Raw genomic sequence first — 21,149 nt, forward strand, 5'->3', positions numbered from 1 at the left:
TTTATAAACAGTCTCAGAGGTAACTGTGCACTGTGCATATATATTTTAAAAAAAAAGTATTTATATATATAGATTGCATATGCACTCAGAGAGTTTCAGTGTTATTAAAGGAGGAGACAGTATCAGTACTAATGACAACTCATTTATAAAGTTATCACCACTATACCTGTTGGGTTTTATCCAGTATAACAATTTCACTGCTTTCTGCTTTTGCATGTGCTTTGAGTTATCTCCTTGGTTTATATTTCCTACCTTGATTTTTCTTTGTTCATACAGTAGAGCAGCCAAGCTGTTTGCTCTTTGCTCTTTTCATGTCAATGTGCATTTTATAGCACTTTCTTCTACTTATTCATTCTCAAAAAGCTTTCCTTATGGCACATCTTCCACATACTTCTACCACACTGCTGGTAATGTCAGGTGCTACGCTAGATTTCCACTCAAGAAATTCATTCTTCTAAAATGGAGTAGTTCTGCGAAATGGCACCAACACTTTATAAACCATATAATTATTTCTGGGTTCAGTCTTGTCCATTATGCTTCATTAATCTTTTCTTCTGCATTGATTGCTACATTTTAATTTACACAAAGGGAATGTACCAAATCATTTTCCTCTCTCTCAATTCAGTTATTCCAGAAAAAAGCGAAATTTCAGCTTTGCGATTTTGCCGTTTTTAAAGACTAACTTCTTGCTCACTATTGTAGGTGAAAATGTGATCTCTTTCAGTGTTTCTATATGCTCATTAAGAGTTTCATGCTTTGGCACTGATGCTACATTCTCTGTTAAAAGGCTTTATTTAATCATGGTCTGAAAAACTCAAATGCCTATGGCAAGTTGAAACTTTCCTGGATAAGCAGCATCCTTTGCTACGAAATCCAGTCTTTTTCATAGGTTATTTGGCATGTGAGACAGAAAATACTTCTTTCTGCCAACTGCCAGAGGGTTTGGGATGGCAGCTTCAAATTTATTAGATGTCCTACTAGCTTCAGGCTGATAAGCGGATGCCTTGAGATGGGTCCAGGGACAGTATCGAGATAGGAATCCAAATATCCTCCATTTTCCCAGCAGCGACGGGACGAAGGAATTGACATCTTATCTAGGTATTGTCCCTGTGCAGTGGGACACCCGTCTACTCTTTTGGGATTTGGGTAGTGTGTTTTCTTTACTCTCTGGCACATCTCCATCCTTTATTTGAGAAGTCGTCTTTGTGAGGATGTGGCTCGGATCTGGAGGTGGTGAGTAGGCAGCGGAGAGAGGGAACAATGGAGAGGACAGGGGGTAAGACAAGCATAGTGCGAAGAGGCTTTGGTGGAAAAAAGTGCCAAAAATAGGCAAAACTGGGAGGGGAGGAGAGAATGAACACAAGAACAGCACAGAAAAGAGATGTTAGAGGAGCAGGGAGGGAAAAACACAGAAGCAGCAGCATCCAAATGTATTGTAAGACAAAAAAAGTTTTCAAAAATTTTGGAATTAATAACAAAAGCTGGAAAGGTGTACTGCAGTTAAAAAACTTACCAAAGAGAGCCAGCTGGCATTGCATTGCACTTGTACGCTTAAAGTTTTCAGTGTACGTTACAGAGGCAATGATTTGCGGGGAATGTACATGGTAGCTCAGGCTTACTCATCATGCTTAGTCTCCAACTCATAAAACAGTGTTAAGTCCTCGATTTAATATTTTTAACAGGCAGTATTGCAGTATTTGTATCTGTTGGCAGTTACTGCTGTACTTTCTTGTCCTGACATCTGATTTATTGTACACTGAACCAGTATTTCGACTCTGCATTTCTTCCATTCCCTGCCTTTGCTTCCTTTATTACTGTTCAGATGCTCCTGTCACATCCTGTAGCCTTAAAGTGAACTCTGTACCTGAAAGTAAATAACCTAAATATCTGAATATCTACAAGCTTGAAGGATTTCCCAGAGACAATCCTGGAGGCATCTTCCCTAAAGAGCAAGTACTGTTCATGCAACTCCAGTGGCAACTTACATATGCTTCTCCCAGTAATGTGATCCAACCCCCATCAATGCTTTTGCCTCTCTATGAAAATTGTTCCTTTTTAATTTCATCTAGAAATTGAAGCAGTCTGCTGCAACTCCTTCGCATGTGGACAAGCTTAAACCAAGTCAAGAGAATATCAGTTTAACCACAAATTAAGCCTGAGCTTAATCTGAATAGTAAGACATATGAGCTATAAAATGCCTCTGGATCTTTTTTCCACCAATATTCTGGCATTTCCATTTGGTTCCAAAAGATTCTTATTTCGCTTTCTTCAGTCCAGACTGCAGTCCAGGCTGTCTAGGTAATGGTCAATGCTATTTAGTTGTTGACTTAATCCTTTATCTTTAATTTTGTTCGTTTCTTCACGGCATAGTAAAGCTTTGCTGTCTTTCTAGGATCCACATTTACATACTTTTCAAGGAAGCAGTTCTTTAGTACTCTTCTAAATACATGCCCTGGTTCTAGACCAAGTGCTTTAAGTTTTTCACACTAGTAATTTGTTCTTTTCATAAAAGATATCTGTTATCTCTTCGTCATGTTGTTCCTTTTATCATTTATAATTGCAAAATCTTGTTGTAACATGCTCCCTAAACACATTTCCCTTTTTAATACACTAGGAGAACATCGGACTGGAAAAAAAAAAACACTAGAGTAGTTTAAAACAAAGAATCTGTAGATTTTGAAAGATACTTGAAAATTTCTGAAATTACTTCAAATGAATGCTTTTAATTGAATTTTTTTTTTTTTTTAAATAAAGTGTAAATGTCCTGATAATCATATTCAGTCGAATCCTGCCAACTTTAAATTAAATACTACGTCAGGTCATTATCTGACACTAGGAACTGGTGTCTTCGACATTCCCATCTCTTTTGTTACCTAAAATGGTGGTGTCAAAGACAGTGCCTCTGATCTCATCTCACTATATTAAATTAAAGAAAATCAAATAATCTAATATAAGCATTCCCTTGGTATGCAGTAGTCTTAAACCCTGTCATCTTGTTTAGATTGTTTTGACACATCCAGCATCCTGCTGGATGACTGGTAGTTGTGATCTGACCTTGCGAGCTGACTTCTTTGTGTGCTTTGGAAAGTCATTGCCTGCCTCGAGGCTCGAGGTGGATTTGGTTTCCCTCTGCCGTGGAGGTGTCCCTCTTTCTTTCTCTTTCACCTCTTCCAAATGTCCATGGCCCTTTGCTGCTATTAGCCTGGTCATGCTTTCAGTGTGCCACCATGAGCTCCAGGATGCGTTTAAGAGGACCGTGGCCTGAGTGCCACTGAATTTCTCTGACACCATCATGAGGGATTTAAAATCATGTGAGAAGTCTAGCTCCTCGTTAGAAAAAGTAGAGATGCTTTGAAGAAAATTCAAGATTTCAGAAACGCGCTTGCTGCTTTACCATTCTGTTTTCTCTTCAGTCTGCTTTTTACCCCATCCCTTTCCCCGCTTCATGATGATCACCCTGTGCCCTTCTGCTTTGTTCATCTACCTCTGCGCTACCTGAAACAACTAGAGTCCAAATCACAGAACCATCTGTGTGAATTTAAGTGGGAACAGAAAGGATGTCACAGAGAGTCCCAAGTGTTTCTGCCCACCCAGTTGTACACCTGAAGCACCATCTGTCAGGTCCCAGGTCTGGTTGCAGATCCTGGCGTGGCTGGGGAGAGATGTTCTTCTCCATCCATCTGGCTCAAGCTGGGGCAGTTTGGAAGAAAGCTGACTCTTCCAGGGAGCATTGAGAATTAGTGGAGAGGAGCCCAGGGAAGTCATGGTGGTCAGCTGAAACGGAGGGGTCCTACTTCACAGAGCGCTGCTCCATCGTACACGCAATAGGTGTTGAATAAGACACTGAAATGGAAACTTCTTTGCTTCTGTCTGTCGCAGCAAGAGCCTTACCCTGAATCGGCAGAGGTCTGCGAAAGACATTGATTAATTACAGAGGAACTGAGGAAGCAGTTGGTTAGAAAAGAGTAGCAGACACATAAAAAAGTCAACAGGCTCCTAAAATGAGAATTATAGGGACTGTGGAGATAAAGAGGTAAAGAAAAGAAAGAACTGTATGACCTTTGTGTCAGCAGTGTGGGCCTGAAGTCCAAACTCCAGGTCTGGGGATGAGGTTTAGTGTATTTCAAAGACAGGTGATGAGTGATCAGCACCAATCCTGGTCCAGACTTCCCCAGACTTCTTGTATTCAGGATTATGGCATCTTGGTACTATGTTTAGGATCCTTTTTGTTTATATGGCGTTTGAATGTATCAATGTCCTATAAATATAATTAGTATTTTTTCCTATTGTGAAGTGTTTTAAAGTTCCTTTAGTTACTATATGTGTCTTCTTTCTCCAGACACACTCCAGCCTTCTCTTTTTTGTCATTTTTACATGCATGCATACATACATAGGAAAAAAATGTTCGTATAAGTCTGAACAAGTGTAGATAGCATTTGATATGAGACTTAAAAGTGAGTAAATACAATGCAACTACATGCTTTGAAAGTACTAATCTAGCTTTTATGGAGTTTAATTTCATTATATATTTGTATTGAAAATGTGAGTCAGGATTTTTTCTGGGATCTGCTTCACAATTTAGCACTTGCTATTTGATCTTCCTCGGGTTACGTACTCTTTCTGTGCCATAATTTACCTACACCATCATCATAATTGTAATTATAATAATCGCATACTTCATAAAACATTATGGGGCTCATTTACAAGTGATATTCATAAGCTGCTCTGAGAAACTCGGTAGAAAGATCCCATGAAAAATATAAAGTATAATTACAATTATTATTTTCTTTAAAATGTATGTAGCTTACAAACAATGCTGATTCAAAGTGGTGCAGTAAGGCAGCAATCTGTGAGTGTGCTCTTGCTACACCTGAGGTCAGCACTTGCTAAGCGTGACGTTCCAGGTGGTAGTTTTCCTCCTCCTATCAGAAGTGGTAGGAGACGCTAACATCTAAGCAAGGTACAGTGATCACTGGTCTGTGATATAGTGTGCAATGTAAGGAGTAGCAAGTCTCACCGAGCTGGGAACTCAGTAAGCAGAGCTGCTGCCTTTCTCAAGAGACCGCAGCTCCCAGGTCCTTCTGCTGGCCAGACCCATCCAAACCTGCCATATGCTGGCTTCGGCACCCATTCTGTATTAAAGAGTACTGGGAGCCTAGGGGAAATTTTTTTGACTTGAGTTATAAGGGAAAGCACATGTGCTTTTCAGAGTTAGCCAGAGATTCAGCGCAGAGAACAGCCAATTGCTGAGGCCAGACTCTACCTTTATTGTAGCAGGAGTTTCCAGCAGAGCCCCCTGTGTGTATATTGAATTGCATCAAGTTTAAAGATAAATCCATGAGTGGATAGAATGAAATCTCCTTCCAGACTTATTTAATGATTTGCATTTTTATCATAACTCAGCTTGTTCTCTAAAGCATTCATTTTTTTTTTAGTGATGTGGTGCATGTTCATAAGAAAATACTAACCTTAATGCTGTGTGTTCCTACAGATGAGGATGAGGATGATGATAATATTGAGATAGATACTAACGAGGAGGTTCCTGAATGCTCTGTTACTGGAGGTGGAGATGAGCTTACTAACCTAGAAAATGACCTTGATTCAACGGGTAATTTAAATAATGGCTATTTTGTCTATTTTGCATGACTAACACTCTGTCATCATATAAGTACTGATGTGCTGCTTCTCTCTGTCATAGCTTTATTCTTTTGTGCCTTTTCAGGTCTTTTAAACCCTAATGCTTATTCTTTTTGCATATGTTGCATTCATGTTTAGTTGAAATTTAAAATCGGCAACAAAGTCATTATATCCAACAATGGCAGATTTAAATGTCACTTGCTGTTTGATGGGGAAGGGGACCCCAGGCCAGATTTGTAAAGCAGAGCCACCTGAAATCACCCTACCTGGATTGTCCCAGCAAAGCAAGGCAGGCAGGCCAGAGGAGCAAGCAGTCACGTTGGTGAGTACAGCTGCCGCTCTCTGCACTGGCATCCTGGCCCATGTGCTCAGTGAAGAGCAGCAAACACGCCTCTTTCCATGTAGGTTTGGTATCCCTCCAGTTCCTTCCTGAGGATCAGTTCTTGTATTTATACCTTGTTGCTCCAGTGGGGACATGGAGGTATAAATTTGAACAGAATTAGTCCTATTTACTTTACAAAGTTCAAGTAATAGGTTTTTGAGAACACATTTTAAAAGCATTTATATTCTTGTAGAAATGCTTGTATAATCTTAGCACATGCTGGTCAAGTAATAATAAATCACAGTAGCAGTATTTGCCCTTTCAAAAATTGTAATTGAGCAAAACTGGAGCTCAGGTTCCTCCATCGATGATAAATATGTCAGGATCTTACAAGGGAGATGCTTGTTTAAAAAAGCGCTAGATCTTCAAAGATGTGAGGGTAATTGCCCATCAGGAAGGGGCTCCTCTGCTCACAGAGAGTTACTGAAGGAGTTTGTTCTCTGCACAAGTCTGCCTGTTACCAGCAGCCCTGGGGATTGCTGAGGGCCTCTTTGTAGCACGGTGTGCTTCTCCGCCAGGGTGTTTTTGCTCCCTACAAGTTAGCTCGAGCCCGGAGAAGTGCGGCAAGCAGTGGACAGCATCGGGATAAAGGCAGTACAAGAGAGAACTTCTTATAGCATCCTCTGACTTGGTTCTGCCCATGCCAACTGGACCCAAGTTTGTAGCCCGTAATATTAAAACAAAAGACTTCGTTTAGTGTTTGCTGTTTATGAATTCAACTGACAGGGATGTGTATATAGCACTTTCTTTCTAGTCTTTTTTGAATGCGAAAGATTTGAGTCATGGCCTTTATTTTTTTATATTTGAGGATTTCTAAACACATAAGAAAATATAGGTAATGTTTCCAGCATTCGAATTAAGCTGATTTAGAGCAGAATCTTGTCAAAAAATTTTGCAATAAATACTGGTTCATTTTAGGAGAAATAGAAAATCAGTAAACGAATATTCCTGTCACATAGCCCCAGTGACTTACCAACATTTATTTCTGTGGGCCTTTTTTCCTGAGAGATGATTTCTCAGGGGTACAAACCCACTACCCAGCGCTTTATCTCCACCATGGGAAGACATTCTTGAAAAAACCTGGAACATCATTTTGCAGTTCAGCCTGCACAGTAGCCAGAGGGGCAAATGAGTAAGGAAGGGGATGGGCAACAATACAGAAAGCAGTCTGATGCTTTGACTGAAACCAGCGTATGCAGATTTCGGTGGGATTCTGCCAATTCATACCAATTCTACCATGGCTGAATCTCCTGGGAGCACCTAAACGCAAAACCGTAAGGGACATTTCACATTTGGGATCATTATGACCATCTTAATTAATTTTTCCACTCCTGAATCTTAGTCTCTCCCATCTCTCTCAAGAAGAGAAAACTTTTTTTTGTTTTTACTGCCAGTTGTTGGTTTTAAATATTGCATCTGTCTGTATTTGTCGGTACTGCTACCATACGCTGCTGTGAATGTATCTGATAAAATGTAAACCTCTTATATCATAGTTATTACATGATGTTTATGTATAAACCCATGAGAATGTGCATGTACTTACATGTGAGCCTCAATTAAGGGCACCCTGACTGGGTGTGCCAGAGGAAAGGGAAACTATCCTTCGTCATAACCCAACCCAGCCCATTGCTGCTGGAGGCAGGCATCATTGGATTGCCAGCATGCCAAAAATATTTTGGCTAACATGAATCGGAGTGCTCCAAACCTTGGAAGGAGCTGTGCGGCCAAACAGTCATGGCTCCACTTCCCACACCAACTAGAAGTTACCAGCCCGCAATGAAAAAACTCAGGCTGTGCCTATAGAAAAACATAGCAACTGCTATTTTCTCTGTGTTTGACCCAAGGCCCAGATGTACATGCATAATATACGCAGGTGATGCTGCATTCGCTCTGTTTCGGGGGCGATTTCTCGCATGGTGCTGCACGTAGAGTATGTCTGGGGGCTTCTGCGTCAGCGTTATTCTGCCTTCCTACCCAGGGTTAGCTCCGTAGATCTGCGCTGTGGTTTGTTATTAACACCTTTCTCCTTATTATGTGTGTATGTGTAGGTAACTGTGTGTGTAGGTGTGTTACAAATTCATATAGTCAACGGTCACGTACAGAATGAGCATTATTGGGAGGTAAAATTCTCGACTCTTATTTCTTTGGGCTCTGATCCAAGTTGCTAAAACTGATGAAAAAAATTTTGGGGCTTCAGCAGACTTTGAATCTGTCCCTTCAATGCAGTTACAAAACATTTTACAGCTCTCATGACTTTAACGTATTCTCTAAGTCATAGTAAAATATTACTAGAAAGCTGTCTCTTTTGATACTGAAATTTTAATGTTGAGAAGCTGTGCCAAGGAGTCTTAGGATGAATTAGTAGTTTGTAAACTTGAGGGGTTATCAGTACTTAGAATATGTGATAAATTGTTATATGTCATCTTAAAATAAATGGCTCTTTAAGTGTGTTTTTATACCAAAGTACAGGTTAGGAGTAACTTAAAGTAAACACTTTTTGTGTTTTTTCATCTGCTGTCTTCAAGCACGTTTACTTGTTCAGCTGAGTGCTATATTTTTGAGAGAACTTAGGCATTATCTGTGTAGGTTTACACAAATCTACACCAATCCGAATCACACACACAAAAAAATTTCCTTCTAGTTTTTACTTTTTTAGTTTGAAATGATAGCAAAGTGAATGAAATCTACCTTTTAAATTGCTACATTGTTGTAGCGACTCTGCATTTAAATGCATCTCACTCTGTTGTATGTGGTATTTGCATATTTAGCAGAACAAAACAGTAAGTTGGTGGATTTGAAGCTGAAGAAGCTCCTAGAAGCTCAGCCACAGGTGGCAAATTCACTCTCCAGTGCTGCTCAGAAAGCTGTAACTGATAGTTCAGAGCAAGACATTAAGGTAAGTTTTGATTAATGCTTTTGTCTCAGTACCTGTGTGTTCCGATTTCGGGTTTGTACTTTGTGAGGAGGAAAATGATTTTTTATCAAATCCTTCACAGTAAGAAATGCAGAAAATCTTCATGGCAGTGCAGTTGCATAGTTTGCAATGCACTTGTTTTTTTCCTGTTGATTAATCAACACATTTTCCTTTGGTTTTTTTGATCTTGATACTTGTCATTGGCATAACAGTAAGAGATACAAGAAGCATTTCTCAGTTCTTATTGCTCAGGTTGTCACTTAAATCAGAAATACAGCACGGGCTCCATCCTGCTGCTGGTACAATCAGCAGCAAGACTCTCTCTGACTTTAACAGGAGCAGGATTGGACTCTCAGTGATTTGCTTCTCTCCCAAGCCTGACCCTCTTTTTTTTCCTCCATTAAAATTAAGCCGTGGTACACTTTAAAGGCATACATACTTGGGTGCTTGACAACGAGTGCTTCTGAGAAAAATAGACACGAGTATGTGGTGTATGTGGTTGTTTTGCCTATTCTTAATGTTCACCACTTCAGCGTAAAGCGCACACCAATCAATTTTCCATTTCATTTTCTTAATTAGACCCCTTGTGTTCTTCTTCTTTTTTTTTTTTTTTTTTTAAATAGTCCCTGTATGTCATTAATATCCCTGTGGCTCTGGGGCACTTCCAGTTGGGTATAACTTTTCACCCACCTGCAGTCTGGGGGGAAAGCACTGCTGACTGAAAGGATTTCCTTCCCCAGATACAGAGATGCTTTGAAGTCCCAAAACAATGACTTTCATTGCTTTTCCCTTACACTGTCGGTTCCTATAAATTGGTGATGAAAGTGTGTGGCAGCAGCAGAGGACTTTCGGTCTCTATCTTTGAACAAAAGGAAGCCTGGATCAAGTCTGATTTTTGCGTTCAATTTAGCTTTCTGCAGTGGATTTAATGCAAAATGAAGCTGGCCCAAGAATAATACAATGGATTGAAAAGGCTAACTGAATTAGTGGGCTTAGAGGAATACATTTGTAAAGTGGCAGAAGTCCCCAGTCATAAAAAGGTTTCTTAAAATGGGATTTACTGGCTAATCACACTGATATTTTAGCATGTTGCCAGGCCTAAAAAATTAGTCATGTTTGTTTATTTTGGTAAAGACCCTGGTTTAGGCTGTCAGATGGTTATTGTGCTAATAACAGGAAACCACCTTTTATTTAACCAGAATCATAGCCACCCGATTAGTGGAGCTGAAAAGTCATCCAGAGCGTATGAGCGATACTTTTTTAAGCTTAATTCGACAAATGACACACGGGCCGCCTCTTAGGGTAATTTGGTGTCATCTAACCTGACGAAAATGGTATTTCTCTTTATGAAAAGCTTCCATGGAGGAGTTGCTTTTTTTTAAGGTACTCCCACAAAAGGTGCAACTTAACAGTTTATCTCTGTGTACATCTTTCTAAGGAAGAGTTGGAACGCGGCATTATAAGGAATATATGGTGTCCATCTGTTCTCATGGAGCTCTCGGCATTGAGGTGGATTTGTTTTTTAATAAAATGCAGTTTACACGTTTCTAAATGAGGCATTCTGTGTTTGTGGAAAAGGATAAACTGTTACCTTCCCTTGGGGATTGTGTATCCCCGGCCTCCTTGAGGCTAGAGAATAGGCCATTGGAGAACTCCCTCATTACCGATTGTCTCAATGCAGAGGAAGGGCAAAGTCTTGGTAGCTTTTGATAACCAGTTTCAGCATTCAGCAGGCTTAGCTATTAGTCATGCATCTTAGCCTTTCCCTATTTACTTTCAAAACACTTAATAAAAATAATAAAAGATTAGGTATAAAATGAAATATTTGTTTGGTACACAGCACCTCGGTATCTGCAGTTTCCACACGCTGCGGTGGTTCAGTCTTCTGGGATATTTCGTGTTGATAGAACCATTTGAATTTGTTACCAGTATTAACATAGGAAGCCCTGGAAAAGATAATTGTAGTTTCCTTAGCTGTAAAGGGCTTACTTACAAATCTGGCTTTGGAAAGTTATAGCTGATGAAATGCAGTTCAGTGGGGTAGTATTATAATCCTACCTTTTAGCCTTCATCCAGCATTAGTGGTTTATCTCAATGGGCATAAAATTAGAAACTAGTTCTTCTTGTCATACAAGTCTGTGGGACTACAGAAAACGACAGATTTCTTTACCGGGCAGGGAGAGAGGCTAAAGGCAACACGCTTTTAAAACGATACAGATCGTGTTCAGGGGTAGAGACGCCGCTACTTGGCAGCAGCATGCGCAGCGCTTGGCAAATCGAAGTTGCAAAGGAGTGATTTTTCGTTGAAAATCGGAATCGCTGGCAAATACCGGTCACAATTAATAGGTCTGGCTGTTAAGTAAGTAGAGTGTCCTGCAGGAGGGTGCCCACATAGCAAAAAGCCAGTCGTTGCCACCACACATTAAATTAAAAAAAAAAAAAAAAAAGGAAAAGTTAATCACTCTTCTCCTTTTTTTCCGCAGCTGATACTTTCATCCTATATAAACCGCAGCCCGAGTTGTGAAATCCTCTTTGCAAAAGCTGCGTCCTGTCCCCTCGCCGAAACGTACCTTTCGAATTCGTGTCTTCCCGTTTGTAAACAAAAGAAACTGTTGTGTGTCTGGTTTTTTTCCTAGCAGAATGGAACAGAGGAACATCGTGCTGAGCGATTACAAAAAGCAGCAGAACGGTTTAGAAATCCCGTTGTGTTCAGCAAGGACTCTACCATCAGAAAAACTCAGCTCCAGTCTTTCAGTCAATACGTGGAGAGCAGACCAGGTAGGAGAAAATATAAAACCTGTTTTCCCATCTTATGATTTAATAATATTTAACAATAAATATATGAAAACCCGATAATGTAAGTCCACATTTCAATACATAAATATCAAGCTTTATAATAATTTTACATGTCTTTCCCCTTTTTTCAAGAGATGAAAAGGCAGAGATCAATACAGGAAGATACAAAGAGAGGAAATGAGGAGAAGGCTGCGATAACTGAGACTCAGAGGAAGCCATCAGAAGATGAAGTGCTTAATGTATATTAATTTTTTGTCTGGTTTCATGATTGCTGATAATTCCAAACTGTATGTGGAAATAGTGCCTTTATTTGTTAAAATGAGATGTTAGGTTTTTTTAGATGTCAATCTCCAGTGCATTCAAAGCAGAGTGAGAGGGGTGCACTGTTGAATTAGTCTGCAGTGTGGTGATAATTGTCAGATAAAAAAAATGAATTTTTCAGAGTTCCACAGCCCCAGCTTCCTTGAGACATTTCCATCAGGGCACTTCCCATAAAGAGATTCCAGTATTGATCTACCGGGAGGATTTTAATTATTACAATAGCAGATACCGCAGAGCTGCAGTTAGAGGGAAGAGTCACATGAGACCTGCTAGAATTTCTCAGCCAACCCATTTTGTTGGCTTGGGTTAATGGGTGTTCAACCTTTCCATTATCCAGATCAGCCGTGAATTACTAGCTGAATGATGTTTGCATTAATATAATATATATGGTAATTTCTTCACTTAATTAACGGGGAGGTTCAGCTCAGTAGGGGTATGGGCTGATCATGTGTAAAATTGATTTGTGAGGGAAATATTTGATAGACCGCAGGGAGAAAGCTGGTTTTGATGGACAGCTGCGGGACAGAAGCAGGAAGAACAAGTTTTAACCTGAATTTTTTTTGTCTGAAAACACAACACAGCCTTTGATGGTGGTCGTTCGTTGCTCTCCACAATTTATCTAAGCACGTTTGTCGTTTTTGCTGAAGCAATCTAGAGCTGAGTAGCGATTTTGTACCACTGTCATATCTACACCAAAACATCAAACTTTTTACGAACCGGAGTTCTTTTTAGCCCAGTTGTACTTTTGCAGAGCTGAAAAGGTCTGGCACAGTAAGTTCACATTATATATGCAGATGATACACATGAACTCTTGGGATATTTCAGCCTGACACAGCATTTCTTTTCATCTTCTAATAACAATTGTTAACAATTATGCATGCTGACATTAGGGAAGTTTTCATACTATTTTCAGTTAATTATAGTTGATGAAAGGCAATATATTGCACATCACCTCGACTCCCCAGACTGATTTTTTTTTTTCTTCAGAGCTTTTTCTTCTGAAGGCTCTCAGGGAGTTTTGTTGTTGTTTTTCTGGCTATACGACGGGTAGAGAAGGGGTTTCCATTAGAGCTGATACTGTTGGCTGTTATGTAGGAAGAGAAGGACTGAATTAATGGGGGCATAATGTGCTTAAATTCAGATACCCCAAATTTCAAAGTTCTGTGCTCGTTACTGGTCCTGGGAGCTCAGACATGCCATTAGCCTTCACTTTGAACATGTCTTTATTCGAAATAATATGCTGATGTGATTATTATACCTGTTGCCTGAATAATATGAAGCTGAATTGATGGTTTCAGACACATTTACAGAAGAACAATTGAAAACGTCTGGTGAAAGTGTCTGAGACCCTTACGCAGCAACAAGTTAGGCTCCAGTAGGGAAATAAGCCTCATACAAAAAAAAACCCTGTATTTTTCTGTTCCGAAAGGACAATGATTTTAGTTGCGTCCTTTACAGAGTGCAGATGAAACATGGAATCATTTTGCCAGGTTTTTTTTTTTTTGCAACTTTAAACCATTCTCCAAAGCTCTGGGGCAGGAGTAGGAGGAAGGAGGAAGAAGTGGATGGGGTTACTTGGAAGGAGTAATATTTTTTCTTAACTTATGCAAAAACGTGCTTCAGGAATGACATTTCAGCATTGTATACAGCCCATAATAACTCGGTACAGCCAAAACACTGTGTGAGAGTTGTTGAGCCATATGGGAATAACTTGTTAGGTACTAAATAACTGTTCTTGAGCGAGACAGCCAAACCGCTTTGGAAATATGTGGAGATTTGTGTGGTCATCTGCGGGGCAATGCTGAGAAGTTATAGAGTACAAGAGGCAAACTTGAGTCGTTAGTGTTTCCACAGCTTTCTCGGTAAGGTTCAATACGATTTATCAACTTGGCATCCCAGGGCAGCCTCCTGGCTGAGCATGAGCCGGCACAGAGGCAGGACAGCTCGAGTTAGTCCCCGTGCACCTGAGCCTCTGCCCAGTGCCGTTTGTCACCACTTCTCAGGATAAGAATCACAGTTAGAGTAATTAGCGGTATTTTTACAGATCACCGTGTAGCAGGGCAATTGCTTGCAGTCAGAGAAACCCAGAGAGGCCTGATAGCCTGGGCTGGTGAGCCTCGGCATTACAGTTGACCCAGAGGAGCTAAACAAGCCAGGGAGCAAACAAGCTCAGTTTGGTTTTCATCTCAAAAGCCCATTTTTTAATTGTCATTAGAAACTTTATGCTAGTTCTTCTAGCCTCTAAAGTTAGCGTTTCAAAATTGAAAAAAGACCTGAGTGGAGTGGAAGTGGCACGTTACATAGTGCTTTATTTGGGTTACGTTTCCTTTCATTATGCTTTGTTACAACAGCTTTTATGTACTTAGAAATAAATTAGAGGAATTTCAAAAAGCCAGCCAGGTAGTAAAAAACTGCAAAATCAAATGTTCCCTAAAGAAAAACTGGGGTGTTTTAATAAACAAATAAGGACATTTGGCAAAATTGTAAAGTTTATGAAATGTAAGTGTTAGCTTTTTGGTAGCAAGCATGATATTTGGTTGTTTAGGTAAGTGCCTTACTAAGTGTTTGTGGAAAGGAAAAATGCAACTTACAAGTGATGTTTTTTCTTCTTGTTTGTTCTCTTTAACAGAAAGGGTTCAAAGACACCAGTCAGTATGTTGTAGGAGAATTGGCAGCACTAGAGAATGAGCAAAAGCAAATTGACACCCGTGCCGCGCTGGTGGAGAAGCGCCTTCGCTATCTCATGGACACAGGTACGGTGCCCAATTACACTGTAAACAGTTTTGGCAAATTGAGCGTTCACAAACTCTTATAGAGTTTTGGAAGTGTGAATCTTTGAAGCCTGAATGTTCAGCAAAACTGCCTTGAAAATAAAAAGGCTGCGATTTGCAGCCACCTCTCTGGGCCCTGGTGATAAGAGTGCCTTCATGGGAAGTGATAACTTGCCCTGATACCGTGTGAGCCAGCACTATTGAACAGTGTGCTCATCCATGCAGAGTTGGAATACACATCTGTGCCTCATTGATATGCCACTGCTTAAAAAAAAAAAAAAAAAAAAAAAAAAAAAAGTAAGATCTTCACTGTTCTACTGATTCAGTGGGAAAAAAAAGATTTGGCCAGCTAAAGCCATGTACTGCATGAAACAGAGCACAGTACATGGGGGAAGGCTCCATTGACTAGATCACTGAAATTTGAGAATACTATCTGGTTACTGACGCTCCACAATTATTTTGTTTATTTATTTATTTATTTTCAAGACAGTGGGTTTTAAAAGTCTGTAATACTTGGTGTTGTAGCTGCAGTTGAAAGGATTAAAGTATATGGGTGATTTTTTGTTAAAAGTGTGATGGTTTTGACTTCCGCAATGAATGTTAGATGGATATTAAGTGCTGATGGTCATCAGAGATGGAGAGGTTTAACCGCATCACTTGGAAACAAGTGGTGCTTTGATATTTCAAAAATAAATAATATCGTAGGTCCAAAAAGTGTTCCTCCTATCATTTGGGGAAAAAAGTTAGTCGGTTCAAATTACTTTGTGGATAAATTGTCTTTATAAGTTACATGTATATCTGATGCTATAAACTTGAAGCCTGTCTTTAACAGAAATAACAGATTTTAAAGTAGATTTGAATCCAGTGTTATGTTTTGAAATACAGATGAATAGACTTTAGTTAAAGTTCAGTACTTTGAAGGGAGCTTGCCATATGCGTCCAAATACTGGGATGGTTTATTAAATGTATTTACTTTCTCATGTGCTTGGGTGGTTTGACTTTTTAAAGTAGTTTTACAAAAACAAGTAACTCAGAAACTATTTCCATCCTGGATGAATGCTTGTTTAGTAGGACTCTTACCTGTTACGGTCTTTTGAAGTACTTTTTCAAATGCATTACATGACCTTTAGTTATTTAGCTAGAGAAAATGTGTGTATGTTTTCCTGCACTTTCTTGTGTACTTTGTTATATTTGTGAAACGTATGTTCTGTACAAAAGAGCCAGTACAATGTTTCACAAGTCTTGTATGAACTCTGAATACTGCCTCTAGATACATATGGAGGCATCAGCATAGCACTTGGGGATTTTTAAAACTCTAATAACCATGTTATTATTTGATTTATGTAATTTATTCCATTTTAAAAGAGATTTCCTACATTTCTTATGTTTTTTAATTTCTTGTATTTTGAAGTATGAAGAAAGTTGCTGTATTCTTTGTATCATACAAACGATGAGATGATGTTTCTTTTAAGTATCCTGCATAAAATGGGGAGTCTAGCGCAGAGCTAGAGTGGCTTATACAGCGTAGCTGTAAGGGTTGTAACAGGAATACTAATGAATACCCGTCGCTTCTTTTACCGAGCATAAGAGGACATAATAAAAAAGTTACTTTTATATTCTTGATCATTTCCTGAGCATTCAGGGCTTAACGTAAAACAAATGATTTGACAACTCCTTGATAAAGATCCTATTTATGTTCTCAGCTTAAAAACATGATTTAGGAGAAAACGTGAAAAGTGGAGTTTCTTACCTATCGTTAACTTTATAGCCTTGAAAGTAGGGATTCTCAAACTTCTCTAACTATGGTTCACATCTTAACAGAGAGCCTATCTCGTGTACCACCTCCCCTGCCAATCAATATCCCATTTGTCGTCAGACAACATCCCTGTGGCGGCAACTGCAATTGCTTACGTGGAAAAGTAGTATTAGGAGGGGGGTTTTTTTGGCGTTTCTGTTTGTTTGTTTGTTTGGTTTTAACAGTCCTTAATGTGATATGGTAGTGGAAAAAAGTCTGAACATCTGTTTTTGCTACGCCTTTAAAACGCTGTTGTGTCAGCTCTGTTTCTGTGCCCCATGTGCAGTCCCCTTCCACCGGCTCCTCATCTGCTTCGCTCTCCCGCAGGCTGTTCTCCCGCCTGCTCCTTCCCTCTCCCTCTCTGGTACCACTGCAGTTGCTTCAGAGGATCTGCTGTATCTCATCTCATTAGTGGCTCTCTTTGTCAGGATGGCACTTGTTTTTCTTCCCTACCTCTCTTCAGGAAATAATTCCTAATACAGACAAATAAGCAGCTTGTGCCCCCGTCTTAGTCCCAGCTTCTTCTGTAAGGGTCTGGGCTGCTTCGCCCGAGTGTCTGACTGTCTGAGAGAGAAATCTGGAAACAAAAAAGATGAGTCAACAGCATATGACCTGCCAGCTTGCCACAGACCACCAAGCGGTCTGTAAAGCCAAGTTTAAAGGAAGAAAGTAACCACAGCCTGATAGCTAGAAAAGCCCTGAAGGGCTGTTGATGATGATCTCGGGGTTTTGCAAATACTCCCCTAGGTGTTGTTACATACCAGAAAGATGAGAAACGTGAAATTCTGCCAGCTCTCAGAGGTGTGCTGGAAAGTCTTTTGATATTTGGTTTTTCTGAAAATGCAAGCTTTGGGAACCAGGGCACATGGGCAAGCGTAGCTGAAAGATCCTGAAAACACAACATGAAGGACAAGAACCACAAATGAATTGGTTTTATAATTAACTTCTCTTTTAAGCACATCTCTCTCTTAATTTTGTACTGCTTGGGGTTGTAATATGGGAGAGCCTCAGGCAAGTAGGAGTCTCTGCTGACCTTGTTCCTCGACAGCTGAAGCAGGGTGCCATGTTTGTACAACTGTATGGGGAAGGGCTTACACTGAATTGTCCTAACAAATGTTTGCCGGATGGTTGTCCCCATGAGCAGAGGAGCACATTTTGTATTGGGAATTTCCAGCTTTGTTTCCACGTGTGCCAAAACCATACAAGATAAATGATGCAACTCGGAGACTCACATCATGACTTAGTCATTGCCTTGAAATTGAATTCAAGAAGAAGGTAGAGCATGGTCTGCTCATCCCTGTTGTGTCTCCTGGGGACTGGACCATCTTTTCCTTCTCCACTGTGCTTGGTCCTGTTCTTTATTAGACTTTTAGTAGGAAGAAAGCTCTCTCTCTTCCTTCTCATCCTCCTCCAGCAAAAACTGGGGGTGTTTTTTTTCCAGTGGGGAGACTCTTTGCCACCTGGCAGCTCTTCATCCTCTAGTTTGAGAGTCCTTTTTGTTGCTCAGCCAGGAGGGATTGTTTCAGGCTGCAGCTTGAATATCTATTCTGGCTACATTCATTTCACAGGAAGATACTTTGTCTCCTGCTCGCATGTATCAAGGCGTTAAAACAGGTGGGAATTTCCTTACTACGGACTAGTGGTAAAACCAGAAAGATATAGTGACTAACCCCTGGACAACGCAGGCTTTGGTAAATATGGAAGAATTCATAGCTTTCACCAAAAGGGAAGCAGCTGTAAGTATAGACAATGTATGTTCTTGGTTAGATTCCAGCTCATGGCACTGTTTGACTTTGTTAGACACTCTGCTTGCTTTTTAGTGAAAGTTTCTGGCACTTAGGATTGCAAATAAAAGTTGGAAAATGCCACTCTAGCTTTACTAGGGCAACAGTGGCTGTGGGTAGCTGCAAGGAGTGGATCATGGCGGTTCTCCATGCCCCACTCCCTTTCTGCCACGGACCAGGAGGAGAGGAGTCCTTGACATGATGCTCTCTGGTCCAATCTCTAGGATGCAACCTGGGTTGTGGAGGGACCCCTTCCACTGCTGCCCTTGCATCTTCTGCCCTGCATTAGGAAAAGGGCACCTAACGGAAATGGGGATGTAGGAAGAAAGCCCAGGTCCTCGTCTGCACGTGCATTGACATTTTCTGGCCCTGCAAGACAGCCTTTTTGGCTGGGGAAGCCGCGTTTCTGGGTCTTGGCCAAAGGGGAGCTGATATTTTCAAAGTTCGTCAGCCAGGCAAAGAGTTTGGAACTGGCTGAAGCTTTGCGTTTCCAGCGCCAGCTGCTCATGATTTGACTAGAAACACTTTTCTAAGATGTGTGAAACAATAAAAGTTATTAAAATTCCCGGGTTGCTGATTTCCATTTGAATCTGAATAGTCACACTTTTATTAATATCCAGTAATTTATGCCACTGGTGGCGTAAACTCAGTCCTTGGTCTTTGCACTTAAAATGAAAATGTAATCTCACCTTGTTCCGGTGAAATGTAGTTTACTGGTACATTGCAAAACTGTGAGGGGAATCAGTGCTTCAGTGCCTTGAACTCCGTAGAATAAGCCAATGGCACGTTTTGCTATCATTGTCTGGATATATGTGAGAGTTACCTATATGAAAGGGGCTTTGCAACATACGCCGTATGAAATATACCATCACAAAAAATTCGGTGGGTGCAAGTGGTTAGAGAAAACGCGGCGCAGAGGTTCACGTAAGAGGAATGAGTTGTATGACTGAGTATAAAAATCATATAATTTAATATCATTGATTTCCCTTCTTCCTCTATTATAATGGCTTGATATTAAACTATGACAGGGATAGGATTATCTTGCTTTCTTCAGGATTGTACTTACCCATGTTGTGCCTAACCTGTTATGGATAAAATAGTTTTGTCTCTACTTCTGACAGTGTCTTTCTCCATTGCATATTCTTCTGTCATTGTATTTTAAGGTGTCTTATCATCTTGATATCCAAGTGCCAATTAAAATGCAGAATTATCACATAATACAATTAAAATAAAAACAAAGAAGCCTAGTTTACAAATCTCTAATCTAAATTTAGCTCTTTTTCGGTCACTATTTCTTCACTAATTGCAAAAACAACTATTTGAAAAAAAAATGGCAGCTATCAGATATTTTGTTATCTGACCACAGGGTATGAAGTGTTTTTAATTGTTTTTCTGATTAACTGCAAGCTCCCAAATTCAAGTAGAAGCATATTTGTATTTTCCATATGAGATCCTGTACCTTACCAATGGATGAGCATGATTGTGGTACTGTATAAGGATTAATGAAATAAAAAAAAAACCCTCTGCTGCTGATGATTGACCACTGGTGGTAAATGTAATTGAATTAGCAGTGCACTAAAATAAATGTAGACAAAATAAATATAGACAAGAAAATCTGGTGAAAGCTTCTGTAATGTTTTAGATTAATAGGCATACAGAATTCTTCACATTTTTTATTACGTTGTCCCTAGATGAATTCAAAGTAATTGGGGTGGTTAATTTTATTTACACAGAGCCGTTCACAGCGCATTAAATAATAGAGATAATTGAACAAGAATTGTCAAGTGTGTACTGATATCAGACATATTACAGAAGGGAATGTGCATAAAACTTCATTTCTATGCAGCCATTGTTTATGGTAATTAAGTACACAGATTTATCCCTTGGTTGCCTTCCAAGCTTATGGCAACTGCTATTGTTGTGCTCCATTAATATGTAATCAGGAAATAGTTTAATTTTCTAATCTGCAGTTTGAGAATTCACTTTCTAACAACTCTTAATTACTGCATTGCCCTAATGATGCTCATGGTTAGGAAAACTGAACCAATAAACTCCATGGAAGAAGCCAGAGGGGATTATACTTCCAGAGGTGGTGCTTACTTAATAAACTTGTTATGCCTTCACCAGAGGGAGCTCAGTGTCCTTCAAAAGCAACTAATTTTATATTTCAGAGTTGTACATACCCATGGTGCAAAGAGTTAACGTACGGTGTGCAGCGGGGGTGGCTGTAAATTTGATTCACTAGAGAACCAGATAAGCGATACTATCACCATTTTGGTATTTTTCCTACTGTATACTAATTGTAGAGCTTAATTGCACAGGAAATAATGCAGGTGGTTTAATCTATTGTTTTAAACTGTCCTCATGGGTTTATTTTTGTCAAGTTTGTTTTCATTCATTAGCCACATTAGCTAAATGCAGTATCGTAAAATCTTGCACGGGCAGATAAGCTCTGTATATTGACAGCTATCTTGTATTTGCTGTTTTCAGGGTGAATCTTAAACAGTAAAGGGTTTTTTTTAATCATTTCCATTTTCCACTGGCCCATCGTTCACCTTGATTGTGATTTCCATGCTGCTGCTTTACCTAGTGCAACTCTAATGACAACACTGAAGTTATTTTGGATTTGTGGTGCTGCTCTAAGATGAGAATGAAGCCACTGAGATCTTGCAGTCTATCTGTGCCTGACCCTGCCCAGAAGTGTCCTGTCCTCTAAATGAGAAGATCTGAAAAAGGAGAGTTAAAGTCT

General features: G+C 39.8%; 1 protein-coding gene across 13 annotated transcripts in view; it reads left to right on the plus strand.

Moving 5' to 3' along the window:
• The window catches only part of EHBP1 (EH domain binding protein 1), a 232,705-nt gene that overhangs the window by 180,801 nt on the left and 30,755 nt on the right, over positions 1-21,149 (plus strand). For 7 of the 13 annotated variants that reach the window (XM_075147594.1, XM_075147590.1, XM_075147596.1 and 4 more), the window contains 5 exons: positions 5,492-5,608; positions 8,788-8,915; positions 11,570-11,711; positions 11,862-11,968; positions 14,680-14,803. In XM_075147594.1, the coding sequence (XP_075003695.1) occupies positions 5,492-5,608; positions 8,788-8,915; positions 11,570-11,711; positions 11,862-11,968; positions 14,680-14,803 (618 nt within the window). The remainder of the gene's footprint in view (positions 1-5,491; positions 5,609-8,787; positions 8,916-11,569; positions 11,712-11,861; positions 11,969-14,679; positions 14,804-21,149) is intronic. The other 6 variants (XM_075147589.1, XM_075147598.1, XM_075147600.1 and 3 more) reach the window with 4 other exon arrangements.

This window comes from Calonectris borealis, chromosome 3 (assembly GCF_964195595.1).
Source record: "Calonectris borealis chromosome 3, bCalBor7.hap1.2, whole genome shotgun sequence".
Lineage (NCBI taxonomy): Eukaryota > Metazoa > Chordata > Aves > Procellariiformes > Procellariidae > Calonectris > Calonectris borealis.